The 20,576-nt window shown below is 43.9% G+C and overlaps 1 protein-coding gene across 1 annotated transcript in view; it reads right to left on the minus strand.

Annotated features, from left to right (window-relative positions):
- Window positions 1–5,613: 5,613 nt before the first annotated feature.
- Window positions 5,614–20,576, minus strand: part of ANKDD1A (ankyrin repeat and death domain containing 1A) — a 45,125-nt gene continuing 30,162 nt past the window's right edge. Inside the window, exons 8-15 of the mRNA XM_042783275.1 lie at window positions 20,360–20,458; window positions 18,584–18,682; window positions 16,327–16,425; window positions 14,769–14,867; window positions 13,268–13,363; window positions 8,036–8,240; window positions 5,878–6,009; window positions 5,614–5,720 (exon numbers count right to left, since the gene is read on the minus strand). Coding sequence (XP_042639209.1) covers window positions 5,614–5,720; window positions 5,878–6,009; window positions 8,036–8,240; window positions 13,268–13,363; window positions 14,769–14,867; window positions 16,327–16,425; window positions 18,584–18,682; window positions 20,360–20,458 — 936 coding nt within the window. The remainder of the gene's footprint in view (window positions 5,721–5,877; window positions 6,010–8,035; window positions 8,241–13,267; window positions 13,364–14,768; window positions 14,868–16,326; window positions 16,426–18,583; window positions 18,683–20,359; window positions 20,459–20,576) is intronic.

Consider the following 20,576-nt stretch of genomic DNA (forward strand, 5'->3'; position numbering starts at 1 on the left):
GAGTTGCTACTCTGTAGCAGGTACTTTTCATATCTTATTTTTTCCACCCCACTGGAAAATTTCAAACACAAAGTTGAGAAAATAGTATAATGAAGTATGTCGCCATCACCCAGATTCAAAAATTATCAGCTCATAGCAAATTTTATTTTATCTTTTACCCATACTCAACTTCTTCCACACATAATTCCATCACTGGATTGTTTTAAAGCAATTTCTCCTGTTACATCATCTGTAAATACTTCTGTATGTACCTTTAAGAGAGAAAATAGCTATAATACTATTATCACACTTAAAAATTTACCAATAATTTCTTCCTATCATCTGATATCCAGTCAGTATTCTTACTCACTGTTCCATAAATATATTTTTACAGTTGGCTTGTTCTCATCAGGTTCTGTACAAAGTCCACACTTTGTATTTAGTTGAAATGTTTCTAAATCTCTTAAACTCTTAAGTTCCTCCTCCACTCCCCCTCCCCCTTGCTGTTTATATGTTGAACAAACAGACTTGTTTACTGGATTTGGCTAATGGCAGCTTCATGGTGTCATTTAATACGTTTCTTTGTCCCCAGTATTTTCTGTAAATTGGTAGTTAGATCTAGAGGCTTGGTTGGGTTCACTTCACAGGTGGAGTCCTGTACTTCCTGTGGCTTCACCTCAAGAGGCACATAATGTCTGGTTGTCTCTTAAGTGTTCAGATGAGTCAGTGGGTTCAGGCCTTGTCAGCCTCACCCCAATCATTGGCACTGGGGCATGGCTACCACTGCTAATCAGTGTGTAGATATGTTGTTTCAGTCGGGGCCACAGAACAGTGATGCTGTTCTAACTTCTGTCATTCCTTTTGCCTTTTGCATGGATTAGCTGAAATTTGCCAATTAAAAAACCCTTCCTCTCATCAACTATTTGGTTTCTCTGAGGTACAAATCAGACAGGAAAATTAGCATCAATGCTTCCTTCTCTTAATTTAGCAGTTTTCAGAATATCGAGTTGACCATATCCTCTCAGATTTTATCCCCACCACAACCCTGATTATACTGATTTTATAGATGAGATCATAGAGACTAAGAGAAGTCAGTAGACTTGCTCAGGGTCACACAGTAAGGGGTGGAGCTGGGATCCAATTTGGGTCTGACCGTCTCTAAAGTTAGTGATCTTCCCCACTGGGCCACAGTGTTTTTTCCTTGATTATGCTAGGCTTGATGTTGTTTTTACCTATTAGCGTCAGAGGCTTCCTTCAAGCTGCTAGCTGTCATGTGTGTGTCTGCATAACTGAGTAGGGAGCTCTGTGGGCAGGGCCAAACTCTGTGTCTCCCACAGGCCCCATGTCATCCAATACAACAATGAATGGTTGGCACTGCCCTCCACTGTCTGGATTCTCCTTGTGTAAGCCCGAGAGGTGTAGCTACAGAAAACTGTGCATATGGGAAGCACTGAAATTATGTCCCTGTCCAAACATCTGATACTACTCATCTTTTAGATATCTTTCCCATAATACCAGCTCAAAAATATCAAGTCAAGCTTGTTAATCTTTTACTTAACTCGTTATGGCACTACACGTGAGTTACAACTGCACCTTCCTTGCTTTCACTGATGAAAGTCAGTCTATGATGTGCTCCAAGTCTTTATTTTGTTTATTTCTTATGTTTCTAAGGAGTTCTGGTGGTACAGCAGTAAAGGCATTCGGCTGATAACCAAAAGGTTGGCAGTTCAAACTTCAGCTGCTCCATGGGAGAAAGATGAGGCAGTCTGCTTCCGTAAAGATTTACAGCCTTGGAAACCCTATGGGGCAGTTCTACTGTGTCCTATTAGGGCTGCTATGGGGTGGAATTGCCTCGATGGCAATGAGTTTGGTTTATTTTTTTTCTCTTTCTACACTTAGCATGGGAGCTCTGGTAGCATAGTGCCTAAGGCACTTGACTGCTAACAGAAGGCCGGCGGTTCAAACCCACCAGCCACTCCTCAGAAGCAAGGTTAGGCAATCTACTTCCGTAGTGATACTGCCTCGGCAGCCCAAGGAGGGGTCGCTATGAGTCGGGTCTGACTCAACGGCACATAACAACAACAACACACTTAGCATAGCAAGATCACACAGTCTGCCTTGACCCATGAAGGCTCTCTGTGGTGGTTATGTTTTTTGTGTCAACTTGGATAGGTCTGGTTGAGTGGCTGGGCAGCTGGATATAGTATTCCCCATGATGAGACTGGTGATCAACTCCATGGTGGAATCTACTATGAGCAGCTGAGTAGCTGCCTTTGGGTATGTGGTCTGCTTCCTGTATATAAGCAACAGCTTTGGGAATGGTCTCTAGCTTATGGCATGCTTGGACCCTGCATGTAGCCTTGTCATTGTTCAGCAGCCTGCCATGCTCTGGTGATCTTGGGACTTACAATGGACTTAATGGCCTGCCATATGCTTTGGTAACATCAGGACTATGCCATTTTATTTGTCAACCTTGGGCTTGTTAGCCTCAGCAGCCAGTAAGAAATGCCTCTAGCCTCGGTGGGCTGGGAGCAAGAGGCAGAGCTGAAGCCCAAAGTCGAGGGGCTTTCACCCAGCCCCTAGAGCCTGGCACTTGGAACTCAGACTTCTAGCCTCCAGAACTATAAGAAAATAAACTCCTGTTTGATAAGGCCGTCCCATTTGTGGTATATTTCTGTTAGAGCTGCACTAAGTAACCAGAACAGTCTCAAATACAAAAGTGTTAGTTTCAACTTGCTGAATGATTTGTCACACCTGGCAATGGAAACTGATGGTTAATAAAAATTGTTCAGTGGCACCCCCTTCAAGCGGCACCCATGTGCCATACCTGCCGTACCTTAGATGTGCCTCTGGTAAGCCCACACCCTCAAATACCTTTAACCACACCCTGGATTTACCCCCTGATGACTGCAAGCCGCCATGTCCAGCCTTGCCCATTTCTCAGCACCAGCTTTGAATGCCCAGTACCACTTAGGCCAGCCTTCTGCAGGCATCCCAGACTCCACCTAGCAAAAATCACACCTATGTCTCCATTGCCCAAATCTGCCCCTTCTCTACTATGTCCCATTTTATCAGTTCTGGCATTGCTATGTCTCAGATTTCCTACCTGGAAACAGCCTTCTTGAACTTCACCCTTCAGTCCCCTGTCGCAGGCAGTAGCAGATACTGAGATGAAATTTTGGATGCAAGATATTAACTTAAGAAGTTGGAAACAGAAATGCCTTTTGATCCAGCAATTCTATTCTAGGTATATACCCTAAAGAAATGAGAGCCAGGATAAGAACAGATACATGCACACCCATGTTCATCACAGCACTACTCACAACAGCAAAGAGATAGAAACAACCTAAGTGCCCATCAACTGAGGAATGGATAAACCGTGATACATACACAAAATGGAATACTATGCACCCCTAAAGAATAATGTAGAATTTGCAAAACACCACGCGATGTGGATGAACTTGGAGGATATTATGCTAAGTGAAATAAGTCAATCACAGAAGGACAAATACTGTATTAGTTCACTATTGTAAAAAGTCAAGGAAAAGTTTATACATAGAAGGGAACTTTCTTTGTTGGTTACCAGGGATTGGAGGGGGCGGCTAAACTCCTAGATAGGTTGAAAAAATATAGAGAGAGAAGAGAGAGAAACCAAAGATTATTAGTGGTTATCAGGGGTAGGAGGGAGAGGAAAAGGAGAAGCTTTTTTTGTGAGGCATTGAGTTTATGCTAGTGGTGGTGGAATATTTTGGAAAAGGATCGTGATAATGGTGACACAACATGATAAATGTCATCAATGTCCCTGAGCTGTAAATAGGGAAGTTGTTATGTTGGCAAATGTCTTCTTGTGTATGTTTTCACCACAATAAAAATAAAAAATAAAAAAATTGTAAGACGAAGGTAAAAATGAAATTACATGCCTCCTGGAACTGTCAAAGTATACAAATAAGTTCGTGAATACAAACAGTTGTGACTCGGCATCATAAAGCCAACGAATGAGATGTTGCTGTTAGTACCCTCAAGTAAATTTTGACTCATAGTGACCCCATGTGACAAAGTAGAAAACTACCCCATAGGGTTTTCTAGGCTATAATCTTTATAGGAGCAGATCACCTGCAGAGCTGCTGGATGGGTTCAAACCACCAACCTTTCCTTAGCAGCAGATCTCTTAACTGTTGCACCATCAGGGACCCCTCCTTGGGTTTCTGAGGTGGTATCACTACGGAAGTAGATTGCCCAACCTTCCTTCTGAGGAGTGGCTGGTGGGTTTGAATTGCCAGCCTTCTGGTCAGCAGTCAGATGCCTTAGGCACAACATCACCAGAGTTACTAGTGAATGAGGTAAGGGAGTCCATTTTGTAAGTGATGGCTGGGACCCTTACCCCAGGATGAGGTGAAGCAATGGTGGGTTGGAAGCTGGCCCTACCACCTGATTAGTGATGTGGGTGACTCTCCACGTTCCCCATTCTTGGGCAAACTGCTTATCCTCTCTGAGCCTTGGTGTCTTCTCTGTCAAAATGCCCCTTGTCCCTCGATGGAATGCTCTGAGGCTCTGAAGAGATGATGGAGGGAGATGAAGGTGCAAAGGGATTACCTGTAGAACCTGAGCAGGCCCCTGGACCAATGCTTGTAAACAAGATTATAGCCATTTGCCTGCAGTCACTACTTGACTAAGTGTTTCAGTAGAACCAGGTGGAGGTCTGGTAACAGTGTTGTGGGTTTTTTTTTTTTTTTTTGAGCCCTTAAAATGATGGTCATCAATTGTTCAGATGGCCCCACATTCTGAGATCCAGGTTGGCCCCCCTCCATTACATGGCTGTGCACCTCCTGGAGGCACTGGGGTCTGCATTTGTTTTCTTCCTGATGCTTTCTGCAAAAGACAAAGAGTCCTATTGTCCCATGTTGCCTGAATTCTGCCTCACAAGGCTGGTTTTATGTTTTAATGGCCTGTCAGAGTTTGTGCTAAAAGATGCAATAATATTGAAGAAAATTTTGGAAAAAGAAATGAAAAAATCATCCCTAACTCTTCCACCTTTTGATTTCCTGCGCTTGTCCCCATGCAATCTGTCTCTGCTCTTCATGCCTGTGGCAGCTGTGGAGTAGCCACTACGCTGGGGGCTTTTCCTTTCTCCCTTCAGTCATATGCTGTTTTTCCTTGTTGTCTCCTAGTTGATGTAACCTTCATAACCAGCAATGACTGTCTAATGGCCCATCCTGTAGCTGCCCCACAATGCCCCATGTTGATGATGGACATTATGATGTTGAAGGCTTTTTCATCACTGATTTTGTTTTTAATGAGAGATTGGTAAGGGAACCTTTGATCCTACCTCCCTGACGGCTCCACAGGATGCCCTGAGTCCCAGATCAGGCTTCCCTGATTAACAGACTCAAATGGGTGTTGGTGGCCTTGAACATTTTACTTCTCTCTGGTTCAAGTCATATTAATCTAGTTCTGGCCTATATCTCTTAATATTTGTGAAGATATTAAAATATAGAAATAGTTCAAATATTGTGAAGAAGTCTAGAGGCTGTTCCAGCTTTATTCCAAACTGGGGGGCAGGGGCACAACATCTAAGTATAGAGGGCCAGAGAGGAAGAGATTACAGCATCCTTGGCTTTGGAGGCTATGAAGGTCTTAGAGATCATCTGGGCCAACATCCCCATTGCACAGACGGGAAATCTGAGGCCAGGGGCACTGTGCTTTGCCCAAGGCTCCACCTTCAGGTCCAGAAGGCGGCAGGACTAGGACCAAGAATGTGGAAAGTAGAGAGTCAGTCTCACTGCTTTGTGGTCTGAGAAACCATTGGTGGGCCCACCCTGTTCCAGTGGGGCCATGTGTCTCCCCAACCCTGGGGAGTAGCACTGCCCTAAGCAGAAGCCAGGATGAGTATGCTCTTACCAGCCAGGTCACTCCTGCCAATGGCCACAAGGCCCTCGAACAGCGCTTTGCTGGGGTTCTTGCCGGCTACACCCACACCATGCAGCCAGATGAGCAGCATCCGGTGGCCGTGTTCCCGGTAGCTCTTGGTGCCTGAGGAGGGAAGAAAAAGAGAGAGAAGGAGCAGTCTGGGCCACCTCACTGCTGGGCCACTGTGTCTGTGTCATCTCCATGGCCTCTGGAACTGCCCAGGCAGTTGAGCCCAGGGCTTATTTCACCAGGCCCTCCTGGATACTATGGTGCCCAGTCTGGAGATGGAGGCTGGTGGGAGAGGAGCTAGGAGCTGCCTGGAAGATGGGTGGAGGTGGGGACTTTGTGTCAGGGCCTCTAGAACTTCCCCAGCCCCAGGCTATCTCCTGAACATCCACCATCTGCCCTGCTAATGTCACTCTAAAGAAAGAATTGGTATTTGTTGTTGTGGTACCATGATGCCCACAATTGTACACTTTATCTCTTTGGCTGCTCACAGTAATCTGTGCTTTGCATGCTACTGGTCCTATTTTACAAATGAAAAAACTGCTTAGTCAGAGACAGAGCTGGCAGTGTTCCTCCCTCTGCACCAGTGGGCTTCATCTCTTACTGCTCATTGGAAATACCTGGAAAGCTTTGAAAAATACACCTTGGTCTCCCATCAGCGATTCTGACGTACTTGAGTCTGGGTGCAACCTACTGGCATCACTAGGAGGGGAACCGGGACCACACCAAGTGACACTATTGAACGGCTGACACCAGAAGGACTGTGTATAAAATTTTGTGTAATATTTGAGCAGAAATTACAAAATATCTATATAGTTAATTTAAAAAAAAATTTTTTTCCTCAAGTCCAGCTTATATGTATCAATATACCTACAAGGCTCAAATCCTATGCTAATTTACTTTGTGAACCTTCTAATGCACTGTGGTCAGAACTGTCATCATCACTCAATTACACTGTCACTTCGAATCAGTGGTTTTGTCTGCACACGCTACAAGCACACACTTCTGTTTCTGTTGCTGCTAGTGTTTTTATGGTAGCTGATTTTATCAAATTTAATGATGTTCTAGCTATAATATTATAGTAGTTAGTATTTATGAACCTATATCAATAACTTTTTTGAGAATGAAGTAGTAATGAAAGAAAATGAGGGATGAAAATAAAAAAAAGGCTTCCACTCAGTTACTGATGATGTTGTAACTAATAATGTTATGACTCAATATAGAAAGACTTCACAAAACAATTTTGTTGTTAGTATTCATATAATCTAAGGAATATTACATTTAAGCACTTTATAACTATATTTACCATATACTATTCTATGATTAAAATTGATAATAAACACTACTAGATTCTGTATGGTCTGGTCAGGAGGATGTCCATGGTGGGGGTGATACCTTGAGTTACTACTGACTGGGTGATACTCACCCTAGTGATGCCATTGGTGCAATCTAGGCACTGAGGTTTGTTGAAGCTTCCCAGATGATTTCAATGTGCCACCATGTTTAGAAACTACTGCTCACAGTCTTGAGTGTCCTGTGCTAGAAGTTAACTTATTATTAAACTCTGTGACTAGGTCTGCTCTCCAATCTGGGGTTTCCACATGGTCGGGACACAAAATGCTCCCAGGGACAGCCCTCAAGTCCAGGTGAGTCCATTCACTACCTCCTCTGACTTTGTGTGTCTCCCTCTGGGTCCCTAACAGGCCCTTACCCGTAGTGCTGCCCTTAATGTCACAGTTTTATTTGGTCCAGGTTGTGAGCTTATAGAAGGTGGAGACTGCTTGACTTGTTCTCATGTATGGTGCTGGGCACTGTGTTAAGCACTTGACATACTACAATAAGGAGAAGGTGAGTGACTTGCTGGGAAGCTACACAGCTGGTCTGGGTAGACCTGCCTCTAGCCCAGCTCTGTCGGACTTGAGCCCAGAATCTTAAACACCAAGCCATGCTGCCTCTCTTTATATTCTAGCACCTAGCCCAAGGCCTTCAAATAGGTACATGGTGATGGCTGGGGCTTACTGTGGCTCGGCTGTGGGCTGGATAGGTTCTTTCCTCAGAAGCAGAAAAAAAACAGAACACACCTAAGCTCTCCAAACCCTCTGCTCAGCTGACTAATCTGGAGTGGGGAGAGGCAAGGTGATACCTGTCCACTGTTGCTCAATGGCATGGACATGGGCCTCAGTGAACTCCCAGGAATATGCAAGCTTCTTCCACTCGTGGGGCCTCAGGTACTTGGAGGCCAGTTGCCACAGCACAGAGCGGAGCTGCTGTGTCTCCTGCCGGTGGTCCTGCTTAAAGGTCAAGCTCTTCCTGGAAGGGTCACTGGAGTCCCTGCATGAGAGGTAGTCCTGTGGGGAAGATCCCAAAAGTGCAGAGCTGTCTAGGAGAAATCCCTGCCCAGCTGATCCTCATGATCCTGGACAGGGCAATGCAAGGTTGGGGCCCCTATGACCTATTATGTCCTTCACTGGGAAGCCTAGGAACTGCAGTCATCATGGGCTTGGGGCTCAATATCCATTCAGGTTTCTGACTCCATGCCTTGCCTTGATCTCTGGCACCCAAGCTGCTCACACTGTTCCTCCACCCAGATGTCTTTCTCTTACCTCCCTGCCTCTCAGCCCCATTGCTACCCACATGCTTCCTCTTCCAAGAAGCCTTCTCAGTTCCTCTGGTCAGATGCTTCTCTTTTTTCCTGTATTCCAATAGCATGGATATCAACAGAGAGGCCCCAGATGCTGTGGCCCAAACCAGGCAGCTCAAACACTAGACTAATTGAATCCCAATTAGTAAAGCAACCTGGGTGGGGTTATAGAATTCTTTCTATCCAAAGCAGGTGATAAAATGAGAGGTTACAAAAGTATTATATAAGAATTATGTAATGTTCTTGTTGTTATGTGCCGTCGAGTCATCTCAGACTCATAGCGACCCCTCCTTGGGTTTCCAAGGCAGTATCACTACGGAAGTAGATGAATTATGTAATAGCATAAATTAAACGCCTAGACCATGGGTTCTGGTTGTTAAAAGGTGTAGAGTGAGATGCCTAGTGTCTGCTACTGTAATTCTTGCATCCTGATCAACAGTCTCTGGCCAGTAATCTATGATGTGACCACTAGGCAAGCTGGGCTCTTACCTGGGGAGATAGAAACTGTTCCCTCAGGTAGTGTTCTCAGCTTTGTCTGTACATTGGAATCATCTGGGGGGCTTTAGGAAATACTGATGCCTGGACCCCACCCCAGAATTGGTCTGGGGACAAGGGGAAGGGATTGGTTATTCTAACGTACAGTAACTGCTTTAGTGGGTGAGGACCTTTAAACCCTGAAGTTGTTTAGAATTAAGTACAAAGATGAGTCAGTTAATCAAATCCTTAGTAGTAATATTTTGAGGTTACATTTAGGACTAATCTGTCATACATAAAGAGGTTGTAGTGTTTTAAGAGAATACAGCATATCAGTGGAAGAGTATATCTTATGATTTCTACTGAACTTTGTTATTGAGCAATTGACTTTGGAATTGTAATTTTAATTTGAGAGGGGCAAGAGAAGTTTCTTTAGTTTGCAAATAATATTGGAACATTTAAGATATTTTAGACATGGAAAGAGATGATGGAGAAGCTCAATATCATCAGTCAGAACAAGGCCTGGGGCTGACTGTGGAACAGACCATCAATTGCTCATATGCAAGTTTAAGTTGAAGCTGAAGAAAATTAATACAAGTCCATAAGAGCCAAAATATGACCTTCAGTATACCCCATCTGAATTTACAAACCATCTGAAGAACAGATTTGATGCATTAAACACCAGGGACTGCTGTGGGATAAGGTCAAGGACATGAAGAAAGCAGAAGGTCATACAAAGACCGGAAAGGAAGAGCAGACTGAAATGGATGTTCGATGAGACTCTGAAACTTTCTTTTGAATGGAAAGTAGCTAAAGCAGATGGAATAAATGGTGAAGTAAAAGAGCTGAGTAAGAGATTTCAAAGGGCAGCTCAAGAGGACTTATTATAATGAAATGTGTAATGACCTGGAGTTAGAAAACCAAAATGGAAGAACACTTGCAGCATTTCTCAAGCTGGGAGAACTGAAGAAAAAATTGATGCCTCGAGCTATAATACTGAAGGATTCTATGGGCAAAATATTGAACAATGCAGGAAGTATCAAAAGAAAATGGAAAAAATACAGAGTCACTGTACCAAAAAGAATTGGTTGACATCTAACTATTTCAGAGGTAGTATATGATCAAGAACCGATGGTACTGAAGGAAGAAGTCCAAGCTGCACTGAAGGAATTGGCAAAACACAAGGCTCCAGGAATTGGTAGAATACTCATTGAAATGTTTCAACAAACAGATGCAGCCCTGGAAGCGCTTACTTGTTTATACCAAGAAATTTAGAAGACAGCTACCTGGCCAACTGGATGAAAGAGATCCATATTTGTATCCATTCCAAAGAAAGGTGATTCGATAGAATGTGGAAATTATCATCTGTTGTTGTTGTTTTTCTGTGCTGTGGAGTCGGACCTGACTCATAGCAACCCCTCCTTGGGTTTCCGAGACAGTATCACTATGGAAGTAGATTGTCCAGTTTTCCTTCTGAGGAGAGGAGTGGCTGGTGGGTTTGAACCATCAGCCTTCTGGTTAGCAGTCAAGTGCCTTAGGCACTACACTATCAGAGCCCCCACAAATTATCAACCAATATCATTAATATCACACACAAATAAAATGTTGCCGAGGATGTCAAAAAATGATTGCAATAATACATTGACACAGAACTGCTAGATATTCAAGCCAGATTCAAGAAAGGGCATGGACTGGTGGAACCACTGAGACTAAGATCCCTAGCTGCTCTTCAGGTCTGGAATTGAACCCACACCTGTGGCTTCCAGCCAAACAAAAGACAGGCATATAAATTGAACATTTACCTGAGGTAGATACACTTCTTGGAGAGAACAATCATGGGAGAAAGAAGGGCTGTGTATGCACAAGGAGACAGCTCAGCGGGCAGGGGTGCATGGAGGGAAGGACACAGGGAAGAGGTAACTATTGGGAGGAAGTGGGAGGGGAGCTGTTCCACTGTGGTAAATTGTAGTCAATGTCATGAGACAAAGTGCATGTGAACTGCTGTATGGAAAGTGAATTTGCTGTAAATTTTCACCAAATTACAATAATGAAAAAAAAAAAAAGGGCATAGAACAACGGATATCATTGCTGATGTCAGATAGATCTTCGCTGAAAGCAAACAATACCAGAAAGATGTTACCTCTGTTTTATTGACTATGCAAAAGCATTTGACGGTGTGGATCATAACAAATTATGGATAACATTGAGAAAAAATGGGAATTCCAGAACACTTAATTGTGCTTATGAGGAATCTGTATGTAGATCAAGAGGCAGTCATTTGAACAGAACAAGGGGATACTGTGTGGTTTAAAATCAAGAAAGATGTGCATCAGGGATGTATCCATTTACCATACTTACTCAATCTTCATACTGGGCAAATAGTCCGAGAAGCTGGACTGTATGAAGAAGAATGTGGTATCAGAATTGAAGGAAGACTCATTAACAACCTGTGATATGCAGATGACATAACCTTGCTTGCTGAAAGTGAAGAAGACTTGGAGCACTTACTGACGAAGTCAAAGACTAAAGCCTTCAGTATGGATTATACCTCAACATAAAGAAAACAAAAATCCTCACAACTGGACCAATAAGCAAGTTCATGATAAATGGAAAAAAGACTGAAGATGTCAAGGATTTCATTTTACTTGGATCCACAATCAACACCCATGGACGCAGCAGTCAAGAAATCAAATGATGTCTTGCACTGGGCAAATCTGCTGCAAAAGACCTCTTTAAAAAAGTTTAAGAGCAGAAATGTACTTTGAAGACTATACATGCATATAACCTCATATGCATGTGAGAGCTGGACAATGAATAAGCAAGACTGCAGAAGAATTGATGCATTTGAATTGTGGGATTTGCGAAGAATATTTAATGTATGATGGACTGCTAGACAAACACACCAATTTGTCTTGGAGGAAGTACCGCTAGAATGCTCCTTAGATGCAAGAATGACCAGACTTCATCTCACATACTTTGGTCATGTTGTCAAAAGGGACCAGTCTCTGGGAAAGATATAGTGAGGCAGAGAGTCAGCAAAAATGGGGAAGACCCTTAACGAGAGGGACTGACACAGTGGCGGTGATGATTGGTTGAAGCATGGCAACGTTTGGGAGGATAGTGTAGTACTGGGCAGCATTTCGTTCTGTTGTACAGAGTTGCTATGAGTCAAAACCAACTCAACGGCACCTAACGATAACAAGATATTTTAGATTCACTTTATTTATAGTTTTCATTTATTGGATTTACTATAATAATTTAAGAAGCATTTGAAATGCTTAAAATGAAAATCTATTAATTTAATTTGTTTATTATCCATTAATTTAAAATGTTTATATTAGTTTAATTAACTAAGTTTAAACATGGGACCAATTGTCAATCAGAGGCTTCCCTTGATTTGCCAGTTGTATGAAAATAGTAACAATATTTATAAAATGAATTTTAAAGCTTAAGGAAAGACTAGGTTTATATTTGTAACTTAGTATTACTTTTAAAAACCAAAGTAAATGCAAAATTTATTTTTTCATTTATAAAAATAACTAAAGGACACTAAAAAGCTCCCAACCCCACCTCCAATTGCCTACAACAATAATAGCAAATTGTTGTTGTTGTTGTTATGTGCCATCGAGTCGGCCCCGACTCATAGCGACCCCTCCTTGGGTTTCCAAGGCAGTATCACTACGGAAGTAGGATTGCCCAACCTTCCTTCCGAGGAGTGGCCGGTGGGTTTGAACCGCCAGCCTTCTGGTTAGCAGTCAAGTGCTTTAGCCACTATGCTACCAGAGCTCCTAGTGACCTTATATATGTGGCCATCTCCTTTCCTAGTCCAATAGCAGACATCACTAATTAATCTCAGCATGCTTTCCTTCTGAGCTCAGGCAGCACTACCTGAATGTAACATCCCAAGCAGCAGTTCTCCTTCTCTGCAGATGACAGTGAGATAGAACTGACTTGCCATCTCTGCTTTATTCATGCACTCATTCATTCACGTATGCATTCATCATTCATTCATCAACCAGTAGCTATAGAAGTGTCTAGGAGTATCTCCACTTTGGCATGGGCCTTAGCCTAGTTTTAGAGTGGTTTGGACATTCACCCGTCTCCAGAACCTCACAAACCACCTTGGGTGGTATAGGTAGGGCAGGGCTTATTATCCACGGGGAAAGTGAGGGGCTCCAGAACTGGTCAGGGCTGGGGCTCAAAGTCTGATCTGCAGCCCCTGCTTGGCCTCGTGGACAGACTGGGCATGGGGCCCTGTACCTTCTGCCATCTGTAGAAGCGATCGGCTTTTATGATCATGTCCACTAGGCTGACGTGGTTGCTGCGGGCGGCAACTGCCAGGGCAGTTTTTCCTTGCTGCAAGTGGGAAGTGAGAAGAAGCAGCAGCATCACCAGGCATTTCGACAGGTAGGGTATGGGCCAGCCTCTAGCACTGGCTACAGACCCAACAAAAAAGTCACCCTTGGACTAAGGTAGTAATAACAATTCCAGCAACCACCCCTGGTGTTTGTGTCAGAATTTAGGAAGCTTTAGAATATGAATTTCAGTCCACATTATGCTCCAATATCCCTCTGTAACGTAAGTGTTATCACCCCATTTCTCAGATGAAGAAACCAGAGTCCAAAGAAAGGGGCATGGGCTCATCATGTCACCTTTGCCCACCTCCCCTCAGGTCTCCAGAGTCCCTGGGTGGTGCAATGGTTAATGTGCTCAGCTGCTAACTAAGGTTGGAGGTTTAAGTCCACCCAGAGGCACCTAGGAAGAAAGTCCTGGTGATCTACTTCTGAAAAGACAGCCATTGAAAACCCTGTGGAGCACAGTTCCGCTCTGACACATGTGGGGTCGCCATGAGTCAGAATCAACTCAGTGGCAACTGCTTTGGTTTGGTTTTCCTCAGGCCCCTAGATACCCAGCATGGAGCCAGTCTTGGCCACCTCCAGGGATCTATGATGAAAAGGGATGCTCTCTTTGCATTTGGCCAGCTATCTGCAGGCCAGCTTGAAGCCGTCCAGGGAACCCCCTCCCATGTCCAGTCTCAGGGCCTGATCCCTGCCCTTCTCAGTTTTATCACCTCATCCCAGGGCGGCCTTGTCTGGGCCACGTGTGCAAGTGCCCTTCCCCTCGTAAGCCTGTGACCTCCCCAACCTCAAGGAGTCCAAGTCTTTGGCTCCTCTCCCATCCTCTGGCCTGTTGAGGAGACAGCCACCGCAGAGGCACAATTATCCAGCAAGCTTGCCCCTACCTTGCTTCCCACGTCAAATGGCGGTGTGCTACATCTCCAGTCCCACCACCACTAGGTGACTCAAGGAGCTCACATTCTGATGAGGGGCATGAAATAGGAAACAGGTATATCACAGACCCAGATCAGGAAAGGGGCTGGTCAAGTGCTGAGGGACCTCAGAGGAGAGAGCACAGGTGGTAGAGGGGCAGGAAGGCTTCCTGGAAGAGGCTGTATTTGAGCTGGTATGTTGTTGTTGTTGTTATGTGCCGTGGAGTTGGACCCAACTCATAGCAACCCCTCCTTGGGTTTCTGAGGCAGTATCACTACGGAAGTAGATTGCCTCATCTTCCTTCCAAGGAGGTGGTGGGTTTCAACTGCCAGCCTTCTGGTTAGCAGTCAAGTGTCTTAGCCACTATGCTACCATAAATGATAAAGAAGCAGGCCCTGAACACTTGGACAGGAAGTAGGAAGGAAACATTTGTATAAGAGTCTTCATCAAAGAGGGAGCTTGAAAGGGAGATGAGGGGTGAACAGAGGCACCTTATCTCTCAGGTTTAAGTTAACCCCAGCGATGAGGAACATCTCTGCTATGTCCTGCCAGGCGTGCTCAGCGGCGAGGTGGAGGGGCGTCTGCTGCCTCTGGGGAAGAAGCCAAGGGGACAGGTAAGCAGAAAAGCATGTAGTGGGTGACTCATGGCTGAAGCAAGGCCAGGACCAACGTGGGTATACGCCCACCCAGGCCTTAGCAAAGTTTCTGTGAGAAGCTGGAGATGGGGGCTGAGTTTAACCATAAATACAACACTCACCAGAGAAAACTTGGTGAATACAAAGAAGAAGAAAGACAGACAAAGAAAGAAAAGCTACTCAATGGGCATCACTCTAAGTCAACCCTTGTAATTTCTTCTAGTCTTTGCTTTCATGCAGAATTTTTTAGTTTTCTGGTTTATAGGAGATTGTGCTCTATATAGATTTTTCATCCCATATTTCTACCTAATACTTTACATGTTTTATAAACTCTGATAAATGCCATTTTTAATAGCTCCATAATATGTTATCTATGTGTGTACTGTAGTTTATCTAACCACTTCTCTATTATTAAATGTTTGGATCATTTTCAAACAGAGGTCTGATAAACAATGCTGCAATGAACATCTTTGTGCATGAAGCTTTTAATATATTTCTTGAGGCTCAATTCCCACAAGTACAAATACTGGTCATTTCAAAGATGATGCTGTTATGTGCCGTTGAGTCGGACCCGACTCATAGCGACCCCTCCTTGGGTTTCCAAGGCAGTATCACTACGGAAGTAGATCATCCAACCTTCCTTCCGAGGAGTGGCTGGTGGGTTTGAACCGCCACCTTCTGGTCTTAGGCACTACACTACCAGAGCTCCTATTTGAAAGATAGGTGTACTATATTCTTCCAAATTGCTCTCTCCTCCTAGTGCTTGTGGGTACCATTGTCTTGCCAGCACTGAGTTTTATATGATTGGAGGATGAATTGTGGGGACGGGGGTTTCAAAGGGTATTTGGTGGATCACTACTTCAGGACACAGAGGCTACTTGTTACATAAGATTGCCCCAGTCACCTCTGCCCTAGGAATTTTCCCTAGGAGGGGGGGAAAAATCAATGAAACCGCAAGGCTGGATATAGAAAGAGGTTTAGTGAAGTGTTATGTATATCATGACAAAAAACTTAGAAACAGCCAAAGTGTTCAAAATAGGGGGAATGGCTAATAACATGATGCTATCCTTCAACAGGGAGCTCTGGTAGCGTAGTGGCTAAGGCACTTGACTGCTAACCAGAAGGCTGGCGGTTCAAACCCACCAGCCACTCCTCGGAAGGAAGATGGGGCAATCTACTTCCGTAGTGATACTGCCTCGGAAACCCAAGGAGGGGTCACTATGAGTCGGGTCTGACTCGATGGCATGTAACAACAACAACAACACCCTTCAACAAATATTCAAACATCTTTTAAAGACTTAAAAAGCAATACCCCAAGTTTGGGCCAAGCTAGGAGACAAGAGACAAGCCCTGCACATCTGGCAGGGTGATCAGAGGTTCCCTGAGGCCCAGGGTGGTTACTGTAGCCACTTACATTGTCTACGGCATCCAGGTCACTCTTGGTGTCAATGAGTAGCCGAACCAGGGCCGGGAAGTTGTGCCTCACAGCGAGGTGTATGGGAGAGGCACCCTGCTGTGGGAAAAAACAAACAAGTCAATTGATGGGTCCACCCAGCTGCAGGGTGGTACTTGGAGGTGGGAGTAGGGAGGGCTATAAGCTTCTGTGTTTTACCCTTGTTACTTTTCAGCCTACATAGGTGGTGTGAAGCATTTGCAGCCCTAAAACTTGAATCCTTGGAGCCCAAAACTGATCCTCAAGGTGGGCAGGAACCTGAAGATCCAAATTGGAGACCTTGCTATGCCAGGGACTTGCTATGTGACCTGAGGCAAGTCATCTCCCTCCTTCGGTCTTTGTCTGGCAAGTAAAGTTTGTTCAGATCCCTTCTAGCAGCAACACCTGAAGATTCTATGATCTCTCATTTAATCCACACAGCAACACAGGAAGTACACAGACTAGTAGACTGGTATTTAATTAATTCACCTAGGTTTTGTGTGTGTGTGTGAATCTATTTTAACCTACCTAAATAAATAATCATATTGCCTACAAATAAATAGTATCTTTAAATTTTCCTTTCCAGTATTGATACATCTTCTTTCTGGCTTAAACCGGTAATGGCAAGAGTGGATATTCTTGGTATGTGTGTGTATGTGTGGTGTGTTTGTGATTATAACAAATGGAAACATCAAAGGTTCAGAAAACTTAAACAGCTTGCTCAAGAGCACACAGTTAACAAGGACTGTATTTCATTGGACTTTCTACCTCCAGCAACTAGGTAGGTACCTGATAACTATTTATGTATGAAATGAATAAGTGAAAGTCAGCCAGACCAGAGCAGAGAGTTCACTCTAAGTCTAGGGCTCTTCCACAGCTGCTTTCAAGGCTGGAGGATGCCACCTCCAAATGGTCATCTGTGGTCCTCTGACTGTAAATGACAAAGTAGAGATTCTGGCACAGAATCTCCCATCTCTAGGCAATATGGTGACACAAACACTAAGGAATAATGCACAGCCAATAAAATCGATGGTATAGCTCTATATTTATTATGGAAAACACCATTATATATTAAATAGAAAAAGGTTACAGAACACTTATCATAATCACAAACACACCACACATACACACACATACCAAGAATGCCCACCCTTGCCATTACCAGTTTAAGCCAGAAAGAAGATGTATCAATACTGGAAAGGAAGATTTAAAGATACTATTTATTTGTAGGCAATATAATTATATATTTAGGTAGGTTAAAATAGATACACACACACACACACACACACAAAAAAAAAACCTAGGTGAATTAATTAAAAAGTCGTGTGGAAGAGTAGGAGGGGAGGGGAGGAAATACTGCAAAAATAAAAAAATAAAAAAGTCACGTGGAAGATAACATGCCCAAGTCAATAGCATTCCTGTATTGAACAGCTAGAAGTAATGACATATCATTTTTTTTTATTGTGATTTGGGGAAAGTTATAAATGATTTCCAGAAAGTGGCAGGGCTGGAGACACAATCACCAAATATGCCAGATGTGGCTCTGTTCTTTCTAGAAATAAATGTGTGGAAATGTGATGAGAATAGGCAATGGTAAAAGAGCAATCATTGCTTTTAATTTTTTTAAAAAAATCTTATTTGAAAAATCAAAAGAACCTTTCTGTTAAGGGTTGAAATAAATTGGAAACAAATAATGCTGATATTTGCACTGTATGGTGAATGTAATTAATATCACTGAGTTGTACATGTAAAAATGGTTGAAATGGCAGCATTTTTAAGTGTACAAGTCAGTAGCATTACATTCACGATACAATGCAACCATCACCACTATATCCAAAATGTCTTCATCACCCCAAATGGTAACCTAGTGTCCATTAAACAGTAACTTCATTCCTTCTTCCCCCAGCCCCTGATAACCTCTAATCCACTTTCTGTTTCTATGAATTTGCCTATTCTAGATATTTCATGTAAGTAGAATCCTAGAGTATTTGCCCTTTTGTATCTGATGGATAAATGAGTGGAGAATATAAACAGATAATCCATTTGTGAAGAAACGCAGCTTGGTTTCTCATCCTGTTCCAGCTAGAACATTACTGACTCCCCCAAGTGTTGCCAGCTCTCCTAGGCCCAGCCCCATCTCAACACCAAGGGCCCGAAGTCCCTGTCTCTCCTTGCTATCAGTAGGGTCACTGGAAGACTTTCCAATGAAGACCTCCTTCAATGTAGGCTCCACACTTACATGATCAGCCACGTTGGTACAGCCTCCTGCATGGATGAGGGCCCAGGCGACGTCCTCAGAGCCACCTAGGGCTGCATAGTGAAGGCAGCTCAGCTTTTTCTAGAGGGAAACAGGCATCAAAGCAATGTCATAAGGACCCCTCATGGCAGCGTTCACATTGCACTTAGGGATTCACTATTCCATAAGTCTCACAACCACCTTGGAGTGTTATCACCATTAAATCCTGAGACTGGAGAAAACGAGGATTTGGGGGCACAAGTAAAAGGACTGAGGGGGTTCCTGGGACACAGAACATTCGGTTTTAAAATCATGACAGTATGGGGCAAACTAGGATGAATTGGTCACCTTACAAAAGTCTCATCAGAGAGTGCATAGAGTGGGTGGGAACCAGTCTACCTCCCAGTGGGAAACGTCATCACTTTGGGCTTTCTCCTCTTCAGAGACCCCCCTCCCCCAAAAAGAGGCTGAGATCCAGTGTCCAAATGGAATGTGGCCTCTGCCAGAAACCTCCCGCTGAGTCTGGAGCACAAGGCCCAGTGCATGGGCAGCTCCAAACCCAATGACCACCCAGCTGGGCACAACCTCTCTGTCTCTGACTTATTGCTGCCACTGTTAGGGCAGCGGCCATGTCATTTCACTTTTTTGCCCCCTTTCCTAGTACCTACTACCATGCTGGGCACAGGGAAGGGACCTTGCTGACCAAAGAGCAACACCATGCCAATGGAAGGGCATTAGCTGTGTGCCCTGGGTCACTTCCCCAGGTGGTAGTACCTAGACCCTCCAGGGGAATTTTGCAAATTAAGTGTTTTGTGACTTATAAACCATTATTCATATTCAGGGAGGTTTAATGCTGAGAATATTGAATTTACATTTGTCATTTTGCTGTTTATTCTCTATGTCTTCTATTTTTTTCGGGGGGGAGGTTCCTCCTGGACTGCCTCTTTTGTATTACATAAACATTCTTAGCATTCCTTTTTAATTTCTCTGTTGATTTTTAAACTATATTTTTTGCTATTATTATTGAAATTTAGAACAAATAGAGAATTCCAGCGCCTGAAGCCAGTCAACAAGCCAAGAAACATTATTTGTCACTGGTCAAAAAAGAAAAAAAAAAAAAAAAGCCTTTATCTAAAGAAAACCAGCAACCCCTCTTCTCAAGAGAATTTCTGACGTCAGACCTGAGGAGTACAAGTGTGAGGGAGAGAAGAGGTCACCCCAGGGGCATGCCCTAGGCCCCAGTTCTGTGGCCTTGTGTAGCCACAGCACAGATTGCCCTTAGCCAGGGCAAAACTTCCCAGCCATAAGTTCAAGAGTCAGAGGAATAGACTTTTGAGACCCCGGTTTGCTTCTTACCAGCCCCATGACCCTGAGAAAGTCACTGAAACTCTCTAACCTTCAGTTTCCTCATCTATCAAATGGGGGAACTTTTTATGAAGGGGTTTTGTGAACCATTAAGTGCCCAACAATAAGAAGACACTTAAAAGTTGTTGAATCCCTATTATGTCCCAGGCACTGGACTAGATATTCAATCCTCACAAGAATGTAAAAATGTAAGCACATATCATTCCAATTTTATAGTGGGGAAACGATGCTCAGAGAGATTGAGTAACTTGCCCAAGGTCACACAGCTCAGCAGTGAAGAACCCTTAACCAGAACCTAGGCTTGCTGCCTTGAAGCATCTATTCACTCAACATTCAGGAATTGTTGTGGCAGTCACTATTGACACAGTTCTGGCTCGGTGGCCAAAGGCAGTAGTGGTGGTGAGGCCGAGCTACCTGGGTGAGAGCGTTCACGCAGCTCCCAGCCCGGAGGAGGGTCCTCACACAGTCAGGGCGGATCCCTTCAGCAGCCACGTGCAGGGCAGTCAGACCCTCCTGGAACACATGGGGAGACACATGAGGACAGTGCAGAGGCTGAGGCCAAAGCCTAAGGGTGAGAGGACATCCCTAGCACCATGGCTCCAGGAGTTTGAGTTCTCAACAACTCTGCTAC

Source organism: Orycteropus afer, unplaced genomic scaffold (assembly GCF_000298275.1).
Source record: "Orycteropus afer afer isolate SDZICR_OR568_19922 unplaced genomic scaffold, OryAfe1.0 scaffold00015, whole genome shotgun sequence".
In the NCBI taxonomy this organism is placed as follows: Eukaryota; Metazoa; Chordata; class Mammalia; order Tubulidentata; family Orycteropodidae; genus Orycteropus; species Orycteropus afer.